The sequence below is a fragment of the Camelus dromedarius genome, chromosome 27 (genome assembly GCF_036321535.1).
Source record: "Camelus dromedarius isolate mCamDro1 chromosome 27, mCamDro1.pat, whole genome shotgun sequence".
Lineage (NCBI taxonomy): Eukaryota > Metazoa > Chordata > Mammalia > Artiodactyla > Camelidae > Camelus > Camelus dromedarius.
The window spans coordinates 3,817,700-3,835,752 of record NC_087462.1 but is presented as its reverse complement, the minus strand read 5'-3'; the positions used below and the strand labels follow the sequence as shown (position 1 = coordinate 3,835,752).

At 48.5% G+C, this 18,053-nt stretch overlaps 1 protein-coding gene across 1 annotated transcript in view; it reads right to left on the bottom strand.

Annotated features, from left to right (window-relative positions):
* Positions 1 to 18,053, bottom strand: part of CATSPERD (cation channel sperm associated auxiliary subunit delta) — a 40,294-nt gene that overhangs the window by 19,187 nt on the left and 3,054 nt on the right. The window contains exons 4-10 of the mRNA XM_010983360.3: positions 12,920 to 12,992; positions 12,087 to 12,201; positions 9,881 to 9,948; positions 8,648 to 8,761; positions 5,927 to 6,010; positions 3,417 to 3,567; positions 2,438 to 2,533 (exon numbers count right to left, since the gene is read on the bottom strand). Of these exons, the coding sequence (XP_010981662.3) occupies positions 2,438 to 2,533; positions 3,417 to 3,567; positions 5,927 to 6,010; positions 8,648 to 8,761; positions 9,881 to 9,948; positions 12,087 to 12,201; positions 12,920 to 12,992 (701 nt within the window). The remainder of the gene's footprint in view (positions 1 to 2,437; positions 2,534 to 3,416; positions 3,568 to 5,926; positions 6,011 to 8,647; positions 8,762 to 9,880; positions 9,949 to 12,086; positions 12,202 to 12,919; positions 12,993 to 18,053) is intronic.

The following is an 18,053-nucleotide window of genomic DNA, read 5'->3' as shown; positions in this document are numbered from 1 at the left end:
TTCACAAAAGCCAAGTTCTGGAAACGACCTAAGTGTCCAGTGATGGATGAATGGATAAAGACAATGTGGTTTAGCCATACAGTGAAATATTACTCAGCCTCAAAAAACACGAAGGGAATCCTGTAAAGGCTACAACATAGATGAGCCTTGAGGACATGACGCTCAGTGAAATAAGCCAGATGCAGAAGGACACACACTGTCTGACTCCACTCACAGGAGGTCCCTAGAGGAGGCAGATCCATAGAGACAGGAAGTAGACGGTGGGGCCAGGGGCTGGGGGCGGGGCTGGGGACTCAGTGTTTAACGGGGACAGAGTTCTGGTTATGCAACATAAAGACGTTCTAGAGATCTGCTGTCCGTTGTGTGTGCCTACAGCTGGTACTGTGCTGCGCACTTAAAAGTTTGGAGGGTAATCTGTGAAGTGTTGTTACCACAATAAAACAAAATGATGGGTAATGGAAAAGGCAAATGGTAGGATGACTCACATGACAATATGATACCATTTATGTAAAAAACAACCACAACAAGCTACACAGATGACGCTATGCATTTTCAGCAGGTGTATATTTAATATACGTTGTGATCACCTGGTTGGAAAGATTCTCTCTAGATTCCTAATAGTGATGATTTTTAGGAAGCTGAAGAGGTACCTGGATTCGGGGAGCTGGTCAAGCAAACTTAATTACTTTTTAATTGAACTATAGTTGCTTTACAATGCCGTGTTAGTTTCTGGTGTATGGCATAGTGATTCTGTTATACATATATGTACATGTACTTATATTCCTTTTCATATTCTTTTCCATTATAGGTCATTACAAGATACTGAATATAGCTCCCTGTGCTCTACAGTAGGACCTTGTTGTTTACCTATTTTATATATAGCAGTTTGTGTCTGCTAATCCCAAACTCCTATTTTACTCCCCTCCCCAGTAACTGTAAGTTTGTTTTCTATGTATGTAAGTCTGTTTCTGTTTTGTAAATAAGTTCATTTGTGTCATTTTTTTAGATTCCACATATAAATGATCTCATGATATTAGTCTTTCTCTGTCTGACTTACTTCACTTAATACAATCTCTAGGTCCATCCATGTTGCTGCAAATGGCATTATTTCATTCCTTTTTATGGCTGAGTAGTATTCCATTGTATATATATACACCACATCTTCTTTATCCAGTCATCTGTCAATGGACATTTATGTTGCTTCCACGTCTTGACCATTGTAAATAGTGCTGCTATGAACATTGGGGTGCACGTATCTTTTCAAATTAGTTTCCTCTGGATATATGCCCAGGAGTGGGATTGCTGGATCATGTAGTAACTCTTTTTAGTTTTTTAAGGAATCTCCATACTGTCTTCCATAGTGGCTGCACCAAGTTACATTCCCAGCCACAGCATAGGAAGCTTCCAAAGGGAACTTAATTATACTTATAATGTTTAAAACAAAACTTTTAAAGGACCAGGCATCACTGGTAGAATTATAAATTAATTTGTGTTTCATTGCTTTCTTTCATTATATTCTTTTTTTTTTAAATGGAGGTACTGGGGATTGAACCCAGGACCTCGTGCATGCTAAGCACGTGCTCTACTGAGCTAGACCCTCCCCATGTCTTTCATTAAATTGATTTTTAGCAGATAAATGGACACAGACGGGGGAGGAGGTGATGCAGTGATGGGCGGACGGGGGAAATACAGGCTCTTAAAGGGCAAGTGACCCCCGAGCTGGCTGCACTATTTCCCTCCACGTCTCCAGGCCGGGACCTGTGCGAGGAGGAAAATTATACCAGCAGGTTTCATTTTTCCTGATTGAACCAGTCAGGGCAGCAGCCAGACAACAATTCACTGGTATGGAACTCCTGGGGGTGCAGTCTGTCATGGGCTGAACTGTGTCCCCTCCAAACAAGATAGGCTGGAGCCCTAACCTCCAGGAGCTGACCAGAATGGGACCTGATTTGGAAATAGAGTCTCTACAGAGGTGATCCAGTTGAGATCATTAGGGTCGGCCCTAATCCAGTAGGACTGGCATCCTTGTGAAAAGGGGAAATTTGGACACAGACACACACAGAGGGAGAGGGAAGATGATGGGGAGACCCAAGAGGAAGATGGCCATCTGCAAGCCGAGGAGGGAGGCCCCCGAAGGAACCGGCCCTGCCAACACCTTGATCTTGGACTTTTGGCCTCCAGACTAGAAGACAACAAATGTCTGTTGCTCTAAGTCACCCAGTTTGCGGTGCTTTGTTACTGTAGCCCCAGAAAACAAGATCCTATTGACATTCCACTGCATTGTAAGAGGGCACAGGCGCTTCTGCCCGGAGTCATACCGGAATCTGTAATAACCATGTTTGGTTTGTGTTTTGGCTGGGCTAGACCTAGTGGGTCAATGGTGAATAAGTCAGGTCTAAAATGCTTCTAGAAAGCTACCCGCAGGTCAGGCACGCACTGGCAGCAACGCTGTGGACGCTGATGTTGGCTTCAGAGATGGAAGAATACAAGACGTGCTGTCCTTCTCGCACCTGGACAGGGTTGACCAGCTGACCTAGGAGGTAACAGGGCAAATCATGAGACCTGGGCGAGGGCTGGGAAGGGGATTCCTCTGCCACCCACTGGGCCCTTCAGTTCATGACTCTAATGATAAAAAACCAGGGAAAATGCAGTCATGAGATACAATGTTGCAAGACATCCCATGGAACACATTAGGTTTTTTTCTATTATCTATTTTATTTTTTTAATGGAGGTACTGGGGATTGAACCCAGGACTTCCTGTATGCTAAGCATGTGCTCTACCACTGAGCTATACCACCTCCCCTACCCCGGAATGTAATAAGTTTTAAAAATGTGGCCCCTATACGTCTCCTTGATGTGAGAGCTCTGAGGAATGGGCTGGATATTGGGTGAACACTGTGGGGTGCCTTTTATTATAAGGGTAGCGTGTGAGGAATCAGAGTTTTCTTTCCGGAATGGATTCCCCACATGGGCCAGGTCAGCCCTGAGCCCTTTCCTTGCGTTGGAAGGAAACAGCCCTATTCAAGCAGCTTGATGGGTGTTGGGGAGTGGGTTGTGACTGTAGGTGCTCTGGCACCCACCCCTGTGCCCAGAGGTCCCTGAGAGCACCTCCTCCTGGGGGGCTGCCTTTCACTCCCCTCCTTAGGCGGGCTGGGGCTCACATGTCCTAGGCCTGCAAACAAGATCTGCAGTTCCTGGACTTGGCCCCTCTGCCCTAGGCATCTGGTGACTTGCAGAACCTGCCTACCAGGCCCTAAAGATCCCAGGAGGCGGGAAATAGGGACACAGTGAAGACGACAAATCAAGGATGGGCTTGTCATTGTCCACTCAAGTCAGGGGAGAGTGAGAGGACAGCTTGTGCTCCCCACCCCCAGCCCCCACCCAGGGAGGCAGCTCCAAGGCTGGGCCTCGCTCACCTGCATTCTGGGAAACCAGCAGGCTTTTCTCACACCAGAAGATGAGGATGCCCTTCTGGCCCGGGGCGATGAGGATGTCAAGAGACCCGTTGTAGTCAAAGGGCAGCCCGAAATTGAGGTTCAGGGGGTAGTCTGAGTAGCTGAACATGGCCTGAGAGAGGAATACTGAAGCTTGAGCAAGAAAAGAAATCATGGGTCGGCGGTTACCTATGCTGCCCATAGAACTGTGTGGGTCCCTCATGCTCTGTTATTCAAACTTTCTTCCAACCTTATTACCTAGTCTGGTGGTTCCCAGCTTCGATGATTCTGCCCCCAGGGGACCCTGGGCGGAGTCTGTGGTCTTCTGTTCTTGTCCCAGTTTGGGAGGCTCCTGGCATCAAGTGGGCGGCGCCAGGGAGTCGGCTCCATACCCCGCGCGCCCAGGGCACGCCCCCATCACAGAGAACCATTCACCCAAAACGGCCGCTGCGTCAAGAGCCCAGCTCCCCCACGTTCTGCTCTGCCCCCTGCTGGCGCCCTTGTACTTAGATTGTTATTCAAGCGCAAGTCCCCAGGCTGGTCCCCAGATTCTTGTCCTGCCTGCCCTTTGGACCGTGCAGCCCTCTAAGGTGACACCGCTTAGGCGAAGTCTAGATTCCTCTGCGTGGCCCTCAAGGCCCTCTCTCACTTGCTCTTCGACACCGTGCAAGGATGGAGTTCGAAAGAAAAAGAAAACCCCACACTTAACCCGGGTTTCTAAGCGAGTCCCACAGAGATACCCACACCCCTCTCTCAGAAGATGCACTGTGGCAGAGGGAGAGGTTTCTGCAGCATGGCTTGCCCAGCGCCTCCGAGTCTGCAGAGGCACCGCGCTGCTGTCTAAGGGGCCCCAGGGTGGTGGGAGGAGCTTAGCGGTCAGGGTGCGGATGGGCTGCTGCCTGGGCTGCTGAGCTGGACTAGTCCTACACGCTGAGCAGTGTGGATGGGCTGCCTTGGTCCCCAGACCCTGAGAGGGCGCTCAGCTGAGCTGCCAGGGGTCAGAGGAGCCCAGTTAAGGCAATGAGCCGAACACGAGAGTTCTCTCAGCCTTTAACTGCTTTCTGCGGTGTGGTAAGTAAGAGCTGAGGCCAGAGAAAACGCCAAGGTCCCCTGTTTGTCCCTCCCCATGAGATGGCACACCGCCAGAGGTCCACTGGGTTGGCAGAGGTATGGGGTTCATCACCCTGTGCCGGGGGGCCCCCCGGACAGAAGGTGTCTGCAGTTTTATGAACCCAGGCCCTCAGGTGGGGAAAAGGCCAGGAGTGAAAAATTGCTGAGTCAGAGTGAAAAGTGGCTTCAGGTTTTCCCCTCCTCCCTCCATAAGGAGGCCGAGGCCTGAAGACCACGCCAGGGCTAGGAATGCAAAGATGCCAACGTCCTTGACTGCAGCGCCTTCAAGTCCATCGTGCTCCAGGCGCAGGGTGGGGAAGGCAGCTTTCCCCCGGACGCCCGCCAGGTACAGCCTTCGTGTCGGCGTGTGCTCAGGCCCAGGAAACCAGGCGTAGATTGAAACCAGGACGACTCAGCCATCACCACATTCTTGGGGTTTCCAGAGTGGCAGGAGAGTCTCTGATTCAGCATGGGCCCTGGCAGTTCGTGCTCCGGAGGGGACTCTGGATGGGGGCTTTCAGCCGCCAGGGAGCAGCCCGGCCTCTGGGAGCTTCCTGGTGGTGGGTCTCCCCAGAACTTCAGAGAGGCACACCCCGCTCACAGATTTTGCAGCTGGAGGGTACTGACTGGACTTCGGTCTTTGTCTGACTTCATAATTTTTTCTTCAGGTGCACTTGGCATGGACTGATTCCTCGTGTTAACTTAGTCTTATCCTAAATGATACCTGTGAGGTCACAGTTTTCATGTCCTGATTTTCTGAATACATGTGAAAATAATTATTAAGAAAAGGGTTGACGTGAGGCATTTAAAATGGTCTTGTGCCATCAGCGACACATGCAGCACACCCTGTATTTTATCCCTAGTGCCCAACATAGTGCTTGGCACCTCCTAGACCTTACTTAATATTGCTGAATGCATGACTGAGTGAGCAAATGAAGGTTGGGGTGTGGGTGAGCAGAAGGGTATATGAATGTATAGGTAGATGGGTGGATGGCTGAGTAGGGGGAGGATGGAAGAGCAGATGGATGAATGGATGGATAGGTGGATGCATGGGTAGGTGGGTGGGTCATTGGATGGATGGTTAAGTAGGTTGATGGATGAGTGGGTGCATGAGAAGATAGGTAGATGGGTGGATGGGTAGGTGGATGAGTGGTTGGATAAATAGACAAACGGAAGAATGGATAGATGGATGGATGTGTGGATGGATGGGTAGGTGGTGGATGAATGGGCAAATGGATATTGGGTGGATGGAGGTATGGATGGACAGGTGGGTGAAAAGCTAGATGGATTTCAGATATGAAAATCTACGTGAGTTTTGACAGAAACCTGGCTTGGGGTAAAGGTCACTGAAGTCACTCTTCCCCAGGCTAAAAGTTACTCACCTTCTGCTGGTTGACAAGGAGCAGGCCCACCTGTGACAGGGAGTGAAAGTAGAAGATCCCACCCAAGGACCCGACTAGCTCTGCCTGTGGAACAAAGTATCACGTAAGAATAAATGATAAACACGCGCCTAATTCAAAATTTAACTCTAGATTATCTAGTAGGCTAAAGTGAAGGAAAGTCTTTTATTATTATTATTATTATTATTATTATTATTATTATTATTATTATTATTATTATTATTAATTATGATCGATCTGTCCTCTGTGAAAATGGAGCATCTAGGGCAGAACCTTGAAAGAAGACACCTGGGCTTGGGGTGTTGCAGGAAGTGGTGTGGCCCAGACTGCGAGACGCCTGCCTAAATCCTCCACTCTTGCCTAGGTTTCTCACTCCTGACCACTGGCTGGTCAGCAACGTGCCCAGCAGGTGAGCCGGAGCATGAGGCCCAGGGCCCCAACCTAGCGACAGTGGGACAGATGGCCTCCAGACGTCCTTCAGGTAAGAAAGCAGGACCACTATCTTACTTAAGCTTCTGATACTGGGAGGGAGGCAGAGATTTCTATTATATAAAGTGCCATGAGCCAGATTGCATCCCTACCGCCTCCAATGTATGGGCTGAAACCCTAACCCCCCGTCTTAGTCCGTTCGGGCTGCTGTAACAAAATAGCACAGACCAGGGGGGCTTCTCAACAACAGAACGTGACAGCTCACAGCTCTGGAGGCTGGCAGTCCGAGAGCAGGTGGCCAGCGTGCTCAGCTGGGGCCCTCTCCTGGGCTGCAGACTTCTTGGTGGGTCCTCACATGGAGGAAGCGGGTGAGCCAGCTCCCTGGGGCCTCTTTTAGAAGGGCACTAACCCCGTTCCTGGGGGCTCCAGCCTCAGGACCTAAGCACCTCCCAGAGGCCCCGCCTCCTAACACGGTCACATCAGGCATTAGGATTTCAACATATGCATTTTGGGGGGACACAGTGTGATGCTATTTGGAGGTGGGGATCTTTGTGTAGTGACTAGGTTTACATGTGGTCAGGAGGGTGGGCCCTCATGATGGGATTAGTGCCCTTACAAGAAGAGACACCAGAGGGCGCTTTCTTGCTCCCTCTCCCCCTCCCTCCCATCTGAGGACACAGTAAGGAGGGGGCCGTCTGCAAGACAGCAAAGGAGCCCTCACCAGGAACGAAATCAGCTAGCACCTTGATCTTAAACTTCCCAGAAATCAACATGTGTTGCTTCAGTCACCAGTTTGCGGGATCTGCTGTGGCAGCCCGAGCACACTAAGACGTCCTGTCAGCCTGTCCCGACTAGCACAGGCGGCCAGGCATCATGGCGGCCCGCCCGTCACCCCGCCACCAGTCACCCCCATGCCTCCTCCCCTGCCGAGAGAACGCAGAGGGGCCTCCATCTCAGGGGATGAGTGGTCACTGCTCTGGACCACACTTAGGAGTCTCAGCCCCTTGGCCACGGGCCCTCGGGCTCCAGGACTTAACCCAGCCATCCTGGATCTCCGCCTGCAGATGGCAGACTGTGGGGCTTCTCTGCCTCCATGACCGCGTGGGCCAGTTCTTATCGCCTGTCTCCTCTTCTGTATGTTTATATCTCTATCTCTGCGAGTAGTTTTGTTTCTCTGGAGAACCCTAAAACCATTGGGGATTTTAGTGACGATGGCTTTCGACTGAGCAAAGACATTAAGTCTGGGTCCTTCTAGACCTAGTTTCAAATGAAACAATGTGGCTGCTTAGATTCTGGGCTTCGTTGGGCCTCCTGGGCAGGGCCGAGAAACCAGTCTGGGGGTGTGATCAGAACTTGAGGGCAGAGTGGACTCTCTCTGCCTCCCTTTGGACCATCTTCCTAAGTGTCTGGGGGGATGAAGCCATTCTCTGCATCGGGACAAAACGCCGCCATCCTCTTAGCTACCCAAGGATCCTATCTTCTAAGCTGTTCAAACCCCAGCTCTGCCAAGCTGTGTGGCCTTGGCAAGGCCCTGCACCTCTCTGAGCCTTCGGCCCTGTATTGGTTTCCTAGGGCTGCTATAACAAAGTACCACACACCCAGTGGCTTAAAACAGCAGGGCTGTGATGCCACAGGTGTGGAGGCTGGAGGTCTGAAGTCAGGGGGTCAGCGGGGTTGGTTCCTTCCGGAAGCTCTGAGGAAGTAAGCCGGTCATTCCTCTCTTCTGGTTCCTCTCCAACCCTGCCTCCGTCTTCCTGTGGCCTTCTTCTCCGTGTGACCCTCTCCTGTCCTCTCTTCTTACCAGGACGCCAGGTGCTGGTTTTAGAACCCACCCTGACCCGGGATGACCTCATCTTAGCTAATGATATCTGCAAAGACCCTGTTTCTAAGGACAGTCATGTTCTGAGGTTCGGGGTGGACACAGGTTTTGCGGGCGACACACGTTCAACCCCATGCAGTTCTCTCATCTGTAAAGCGGGGATGATGGTGGTTCCTGACGTACAGCCCTTTGGGTGGGCGTGGGGTTGCGTGTTGTGAGTCACGTGCGGCCTGTGCTGTGGCACCAGCTCTCCCCCTAAGCAGGGCTGTGTCTTTCCTCACATCCCAAGCTCCTGAGCCAGCTGCTCTGACCTGGAATTTTCCCCTACCCTCCTAGCTGGCTGGATTCTTCAAGAGAGAAACGTCCTTGCTCGCCACAGACAGCTAATTACTCCTACCGCATAGGGTACTTTTTTGTTGTTGTTGTTGTTGACTTTCTTACCAGGTTGAACATACCTGCCTTTCGTGGGCATACTTCTGAAATACGTATCCCTGGGTGTTTGAGAAATAGATATTGGTCTGAGATATCTGATCTCCACGCAAATAAGCAAAAACCGAGTTGCTTACATCCTGGAAGAACACACACATAGAATGGTCTCTTTAAAAGGAGACAGAGGGCGAGGGGGGTGGCTGGGGAGATGTTCTTAAAGTAGACAAATAAGGTCTGGAAGTCGAATGCACAGCACAGTGATTGCAGACAGCAATACTGTATTATAAACTCCAAAGCTGCTAAGAAACTAAGTCTTAATTGTTCCCACAACAAAAAGAAATGATAAGTGTGTGACATGGTATGGTGGTGATCGTACTGCTGTACATAAGTCTGTCTAATCAACACGCTGAACACCTTAAATTTACACAGTGTGGCGTGTCAATTATACCTCTGTTTTTAAAAGAGGGGGCAGACGCCAGTGATCACACTTCTGGGCATTTATCCCAGACAAGTGAAAACTTATGTCCAGACAAAAGCCTGCCCATGAATGTCTATAGCAGCCTTATTTGTAACAGCCAAAAAGTGGAAACAACCCACTTCTGGTTCGGCCACACCTTGGAAAACTCCTCAAAAAGGAACAGACTGGACGTACGCGCAACAAATCAGGCAAGTCTCCAAAGAATTTTGCTGGGACAAGCTAGTCCCCAGAGCTTTCGTATGGTGTGGTCCCACTCATATAACATTCTTGAAATGATAAAATTAGAGAGATGGAAAACAGGTTCATGGTTGCCAGGGTCAGGGCAGTGCCGGGAGACGTGGAAAGAGCTCTGGGGCGATGGAACAGTTGGGTATTCTGCCCTCAGTCGCCATTGCCTGACTTGACACAGTTGTACCCATGTCAATTTCCTGTCTGTATCATATTGCGCTTGTGTAAGATGTAACCACTGGGGGGAACTCGGTGAGGGATACGTGGCACTCTTATTTTTTCAACTTCCTGTACATCTACAATTATTTCAAGATACCAGGTTAAAAAAAAAAAAAAGAAGATAGATGGATACACTCACAGTGTGTCGGCCACCTGATCTAACAGTAGCTCTGGGGCCCCGCCCATATCTCAGGTCCTGTCCTGAGCCCAGGGCAGTGCACCGCCCGAGTCCATCTCAGCCCCAGCCCTCGAGGCGTAACTGCCCTTATTTCCATTCATAATTACCTCTGCTCAGAGCAGAGTGGACAAACGAGACAGGACACGTGGTACTCACCGCGCAAAAGGAATTTCCACTGTAACAACAGTTGTCACCAGAAATGTGGGAAACAGGGTGCTCTATACCTGAAAGGAAAGAGAACTGAAATGCCCTCTGAGCTCCCTGCAGGTTCAGGGGGGAGGTTAGAGCAGGGCTTCTCGCCGTCCGCGCTGACATCTGGGCCCAGACTGTCCTGGGCACCGCGGGATGTTTTACAGCATCCCTGCTTCTGCTGACTGCCTTACCTTATTGAATCACTTATGCAATGATTTATTTAACTGGTGGCACTCTTCTCCAGTCTTGACAACTAAAAAATGTCTCCAGACATTGCTAAGTGTCATCTCGGGGTGAGGGGAGAATTATTCCTGATTGAGAACCACTGGTTTTGCAGAAACTCTTTTAGGATTCTGCCAACATTGCAGGAAGAGTGCCCTTCTCTTAGTGAGGCATTCTTTGATTCTGTTTTAAAAGAAGCTTCAACTCCAAAGAAAATATACATGTGGCTGACAAGCTCAATATCACTAATCATCAGGGAAATGCAGCGCAAAACCACAGTGAGGTGCCTCCCGCCCACTAGGATGGCTACCACGAAACAGAAAATGAGTGTTGGTGACGCCTGGAACCCTGGTGCACTGCTGGTGCGAATGTAAAATGGAATGAAAGTAGAATGACCACATGATCCAGGAATTCCACTTCTGGGTATATACCCCCACAAACATGAAAAGCATGGTCTCCAGGAGACATTTGTATATGGATGTTCAAACCAGCATGATCTATAATAGCTAAAACATGCAAGCAGCCTGAGTGTCCATTGACAACTGAATAGATTTTTTTATATGTGGTCCATTCACCCCAATGGAATATTATGCAGCCTTAAAAGGGAGGAATTCTGACACCTGCTACAACACGGACGAACCTTGAGGACATGATGCTCAGTGAAACAAGCTGGCCATAAAAGGACAAATACTGAATGATCCCGTTTATTTGAGGTCCCCAGAGAAGTCACATTCATAGAGACAGAAAGTAAAATTGGGGGCGCAGGGGCTGGAGAAGGGGTATGGGGAGTTCACTCTTTGGATTCTATTAAACTGACGGAGAGAAGAGAAAAGACAGAGACCAGAATGACTTACATTACAGGGAGACCTGATGGTTCCTCAGTAAGTTAAATACAGAGTTTCCATCTGACCCAGCAATTCCACCCCTAGGTATCTGCCCAAGAGAACTGGAAACATGTGTCCAAACAAATACTTGTACACAAATGCTCACAGCAGCACTATTCTCACTGGCCCGTAATCTTTCATCACAACGAATACACATGAAACAAAACGACAGCAAATTGCCAGATGGTTATCTACCAACTCAGTGGTTTTTGACCGAGGGGATTTTGACCTGTGGGGGACACTGGGTGATGTCTGGGGACATCTGTGGTTGTAATGACTGGGGGTCTCCTGGCATTGAGTGGGTGGAGGCCGCGGAGGCTACTCCACACCCCACGGTGCCCAGGATGGCCCTGGAGAGGATGACCTAGTCCTGATGTCAGCAGGACAGGGGTTAAGAAACCTCGTACTGACTCCTTTCTCACCTTGATGAGCCCCTGGTGATTACCTGTCCTCCCTCCCCCTTCTCCTCGTGTCCTGGAAAAGAGGGGCCGTCCTTCCTCTTTTCTAGGGAACAACATCTCCCTTGTCTTCACTTGGCCCCATCTCTGTCTCCTCCACCAGGGTTCGCTTCTCTCTCTCCTTAAAGCTAGTCTTCTCCACTGTCCCCACCCCTGATGCGACATACGTAGGACTATGTCACCCCCCAGCCTTGCCGCCAGGCACCCAGGACTCATCTCTGCAGCACCCCTGTCCTCCCCGTCCTCCCCTCCATCACAGCTCCTGCTGACGCACCTTGTGTGCTCCGACCAGAGCAGGGCTTTGTGGCTTGTCACCACGATCCCAGGTGGAAACACTCAGTTCCCACCCTGTGGGAAGGGGATTCAGGCCAATTTTTATTTCAATTTTAAATGACGATGGAACGGCCAGTGGCTGACATCCAAGTAGCGGTATCGTCTGTACTTCTGAGAATAATAATCTTTTCTCTGGTGTTGGCTATGCAAAATAAACACACACACACACACACACACACACACACACACACACACACACACACACACACACACAGCAAGGGAAGGAGGGAGAGAGAGAGGCAGAGAGGGAGAGGGAGAGAGGGAGAGACATACCTTTTGATGCATTCCAGGAATTGGCTTCATAGTCATAAATGTAGACTTCTTGGTTCACGACTAACAGCAATACCGAACCAGCAAAATGTGCTGACGTTACTTCTGGCGTGCTAACCTACGTATGCGACAGACGGCACGATATCAATCCGGGCACCTTTTCGGACATCGATGCAGAAGGCAGTGCTTCTAGATATGCATCCGAGAAATGCTTATGCCAGCAAGAGTTGTCTGGTTCCTAGATACTGGAAACTATGCATCCTGGGGACCAGCGAGAAGTAGAACTGGGAGGTTAAAGTTGGCGCCCTCGGACACCTAAGTTCGCTGCATCCCCTTCTCCCATCTGAAAACCTCCTCTGAGGATACAGTCTAAAGCACAGATGACGGATGAGGAGCAGAACCAATAAAGGCATCACTTGGGAGAGAAACTGGTATTTTAACAGATGGCCCTGCAGTAGCATAGGTGTTAACCGTCAAATTTCTCAAGACAGTTACTGAGGGGGTACAGGTTTTTCTGTTGGGGTTCAGGACTACTTAGGGAGGCCCTGACATCAGTGCATGTAGTCTATTTATTTATAACACACAACAGTTATAAGGAGCACTTGCAACAATTCTGGTTCTTTTTTCAGGGGAAAAAAGCTCCTATTTTGGGAGTAAGGGCAGAATAGAACCAACCCTTCTTTTGGCTTAGAATTTGCTCAGTGTCTTTAAGAGGCACATCATAAAAGAAGCCCCCAAACCAACAGGAACAGACCGGTGTGGCATTCCCGAACTGTATCTAATCCTAAGTATTATTCACGTCAAGCATCCTGCGGGTCATTGGGCAAAACAACCACCTGCAGTGCCTCAGGGATGGAGAGTGGAAGGAGGCTGCTCTCGAAGTTGTCTCTTGTCAGGAAAGCTTGTCTCCTGAAATAAACAATAAAAGAGTTCAGTCAGGACAGTTTCACACAAGAAAAGAAAAAGACAGTGGCAGGCAATCTAAAACTGTTCCATTCAAACAAAATTCCTTTCTTAGCAAGGAGCCATCGTGCATCTGTCTGTCTGTCTGTCTGTCTATCTATCTATCTGTCTATTTACCATCTGTCTATTTTTGCATGAGTAAACCTCTAAAGCCCGGATATTTGATATCTTGAAATAATAATATTATTTCAAAAGCATGATCACATCAAAAATAAAATGATACAAAGTGTACATTAAGTGACTGTTTTGCTCAGGATGAACTTCAGTTTTGTCTTTTTAAAATATTTCTATTGCTCTGATCCCGCTAAAGTAAAGGAATGTGTATATAAGAAAGAAGCAATGTGTTCCCTCACGCAGGAGACCTTTAAGAAGCAAAAGGCCAGCCGTGGACACGGTATACCGCATCCTTATCCAGGTCTCCCGTCCCTTTAGCAGGAGAGTTTTATGGTTTTAGACAAAAAGGAGTTCCTGAGTTAATTCCCATGTATCGTAAAGTTTTTGCTGCTATTGTGAATGGCACCCCTCACAAGTGCCTTTTATAAGTGGTCATGGCTAGTTCACAGGAGAGCTGTTGATGTTTTTTCATGTCAGTCTTGCGTTTGGCCATCTTGATGCAATCAGTTATTACTTCTGCTAGTGGGTACTCATAGACTTGGCAGACGTTGTCTCTTTCAATCTAATTGTGCTTTATATTTCATATCTTTGTCTTGTCGTATTGATGGGGTGGGACTACTGATAGGAAGTTGAAATGAGAGTGATACGGTTTTCTCAGTTATTTTTACTTTTATATTGTCTCTTTTACATGGTTAAATACTGTCCGCACAGATTCTGTTGACATCAAAACCAGCAAAACATTGGGGAAGGGAGGAACTCTGAAGCATGAACTAGGGGATATTATTTTGTCTATCTATTTTTGGTTTTGTTTCTATTTTAGAACCTGTCAGTGAAGTGAGATTTCCAAAAAAAAGTTTCCTGAACCATTGCAAGATTTTCACCTACTTTGACCTTAAAAAAAAAACAAAACCTCTGACTCACTCATTCATTTGGCACACATTTATTGAATACCAGGCTCTAGGGACACAAAGATAACCAAACATAGGCTCTTCTCATAAGAACCGCTCTACTTCACTAGGAAAAAAGTATACAAAGAAGGAAGTTTGGGGTTGAAATACATATATAATGATCACTTTTCCAGGAAGCACAGCTGTCAGAAACCTAGTTAAAAATCCAGAACTTAAAAAAAGAAAAAAGAACCCAGAAGTAAGTAAAACAAGCTTCGAACGTGCAAAGTGCAAAATCAACACCATACTGTTAGTAGACTCCAGGTCAAATACTTCACTGATATTCTCTCCTTTAAATTTTATGTGGTCTGGTTTTAGACACAATTTTAAAACAGTAAATTAGAGAATGAGTGGTGGACTCCCATGCCAGTCTCTGCAAGCACTGGCATGCTGACAGCCACACAACGTGATGGCTGTCAGCAAGGGAGAGAAAAGAAGAATGCTTTCAGAATTAGATGTATCACGGTGTTATAGCAAAAGAGGACAGCCAGCCCAAAGGGTGAGGGTTACCGGCATCAGCCTCTCCACTACTTGGAAAACTCGAATGGCTGCCTGTCTCCTAAAGGATCAAGGGTGAAGCTTCTGAACCACCTACAGGGAGATCCGCTATCTGAACTCTATCCATCTCCCTACTCCAGGGCTTCTCACCCCAGCACTAGGGACGTTGGGTTCAGACCATTGTCTTGTAGGGAGCTGTCCTGGGCACTGCAGGAGGTTGAGCAGCATCCCTGGCCTCCACTAGATGGCAGTAGCATGCCCCAGGCATGACAACCACAAATGCCCCGCTGTGTTGCCCAGCCTCCCCTGGGGGGGTGCAGAATTGTCCCCAGTTGAGAACTACTGCCCCTGGCTCATGTCTCACCACACTGGACTTCTGTTTTACACTCCAACATCACATGCCATATTGTGTCTTTTGTTCATGCCATCTGGTACTGCCTATTTCCTCCAAAGCCAACTCCCATTCATCCTGTGTGGTACTCAGCCTTTACGCTGGAAGACAGGAAGTCTAACTCTTAGCTAAGTAGAGCTCTGTGCCCTTCTCCAGGCTGATACCCCATTGTTCCTCCTCAGTTAAGTGCCCTTGACTCAGTTCAGTGCTTTCCAGACCTTCTCCACCCACTTATCCTAATAAGCTGAAATCCTACCTGGGCTAAACCACCTAACTCGGCTCAGGTGCCTCTTCCTCCATGCAACCTTCCTTGATTTCCCCACAACCCCTCTTCCTCTGAGCCACCATTCTTGTAACCCTATCTCCCTCCAGTGCTGCCTCCTGGTCTCTCACTGGACCACACCTCAGCTTCTCACTTGTGTCCTCCTTCAGTCTCACCTCTCTGCCTCCTGTTTTCCAACCAGAAGTCAGTGGTCCTTCAAAAGAGAAGTCAGATCATGTCCCTCCCCTGTCTAATCGCTGGTGGCTTCCCACGAGAGTTAAGCTGAAATTCAGATTCATCACCATAGCTGACAAAGCCCCACGTGATGACACTTTGATGTCTCCCTTCACACTTTACTCTCCATCATGGTGCTTGAGCTGTTCTCCCAACAATCAGACAAGGTCCTGCCTCAGGGCCTTTGCATATGCTGTCCCTGCTTCGAAGAATGCTCTTCCCCTTGACTGCAGGGGGACAAAGGCCTAGGGCAGGGTATGCATTGGGAACATAAACAAGTTATCATTGTAGGTTAACTTCCTGGAAGTGAGATCTTTGTCTGAGAACATGCATTGAACATTTTGACAGATTCTGCCAAACCGTCCTCCATAGAAGAGAGACCCACTTAGCCTCATCCTCCTTTGCCCTCATCCTCGCCAACACAGTGGGTGAGAAGTGGTATCTTATAACTTTATTACGCATTAGTTTCTTATTTCCAGAAGCTGTTGGAGTCCAGTGCTCTCTGATTCCAGTGTGTTCTGGGAATGAGGTGCCATTTAAGTGTTTTGCTCCACATGAGAGGTCCAGCAAACTTTTTCTGTCAATGGCCAGATAGGAAATATTTTAGGGGCCTCTGTCTTCACCCATTCATCTCTGTGAATGGTGCAATCACATAAAGGAATGGATGTGGTCATGTGCCAATGAAACTTTATTTAGAGACAAGGAAATGTGAATTTCACATCATTTTTCAAGTGTTGCAAAATCCTAAGTCTTCTTTTGAATTGTTTTCAAGTGTATAAAGATATAAAGACCATTCTTAGCCCACTGGGCTGTAGACAAACAGACCACAGAGCCTTCTGCAGTGAGGGAGAAGCCCTGTTTCCGAGCTGTCCAACACGGCAGCTGCTGGCCACACTGAGGGCTTGAAATGCGGTTGGTTTGACTGTAGATTTTTCTCTGTATTTCATTTCACTTAAAAATATTTAATTTTTAAAATTATGGTAAAATCCACATAACTTAAAATATATCTTTCACCATTTATTTTAATTGTGCTAAAATACACATTTAAACCATTTTGAAGTGCACAGTTCAGTGGCATTAAGCACACTCACACTGTCGTGCAACCTTCCCACCGTCCATCTCCAGAACTTTCTCATCTTCCCAAACTAAGACTCTGTCCCCATGAAGCATTCACTCCCCCTTCCCCTCCCTCAGCCCCTGACACCTACCACCAGCTTTCTGTTTCTGGATTTGACTCCTCTAGGGACCTCCTAGGGGTGGAATCAGACAGTATTTGTCCTTCTGTGACTGACTTTTTTCACTGAGCATCATGTCCTCAAGGTTCGTCCATGTTGCAGTGAGTGTCAAAGTTTCCTGCGTTTTTAGGGCTGAATGATATTCCATTGTATGGATGGACCACATTTTATTTATCCATTCACTGGTCAAAGGAAATTTTAAATGTAAATAGCCACATGTGGCTAGGGGGATTTGATAGGGCAGCCCAGTCTGAAGGAACGACACAGGAGTCAAGTCTTTTCATTTGAGATGCTTCTGCTGTGGAAGTCCTCACCCTGTTCTGGGCCAGCCTCCACCCTGGTCCCAGGAAGACCTGTCTCCTTCTCCGTGGTCACCCGCTCTCCCCAGGCCCATCCAGTCAGCCTCCAGACTCTGCCTCCCTAGCTGCTCAGTCTCTGTAGTGACCTCCCTCCTTTTTCTGTCTGGGCTTGTGGAGAGAGTAACATGAGCTTTGGCTCTCCATATCCCCACTTTCTCTTCCGTCCTCCCATCGCCTCCAGGGGCTGCTTACCCACTCACGGGCCCTGGCTCCTCTGTGATGGCCTCCTCTTCAGCTCTGGCCTCTCTCTTTCTCTTCCCTCACCTGCTGCAGAAAATCGATATTCCCCAGGGTTGCTGACCGCTAAACAGGTGATTCCTGGGAGGTCGCAAGCTCCCCACCCCATGAACGACCAGTTTCCGTCTCCGGTCTTAGGTGTCATTGGTGTCCTGCAAGAATCAAGTCATCCCCAGCCGCCGCCCCATCCCTGTTCTCTCCACTGGAAACGTGGGAGCCGCTGTAAACTGCGTGCTCGCCTCCCTTCCGCCAGCAAGTCCTGCTGACTCTGCCTCCTTCTTCTCCATGTGGCCTTTCCTTCTGTTGAGGTTTTATAACGTTGTGTTGTTTTGGGGTTTTTTTGGCCTGGGTTTTCAGAAATCCTCCTAAACACAAACCGTGTAGCCCTAAATCCTCCAATGCCGTTAGGATGAGGGATACCCACTTTGGTATGCTGCATGGATCTAGTTTTTTAGCTTTGCACCCTGACAATCCCAAGTGCATGAGGTTTCCACTCCTCTGAATGTTCTGCTCCATGGCCATTCATATTTGGTTCTCCCTTTCTCCATGGTGAACTCCTATTCATGTTTCAAAGCCCAGTTTGGGCATCAATTCCCCAAGAGAAACTTTCTAGGCATTTTCTCCTCAGATTCCCCCATAAGCATTTATAGTAAGTATCTATGACAGGTGGTACCATGCTATACTGTCATTATTTTAGTGACTTGTTGGTCTCTTCACCTTTCTTCCTCCA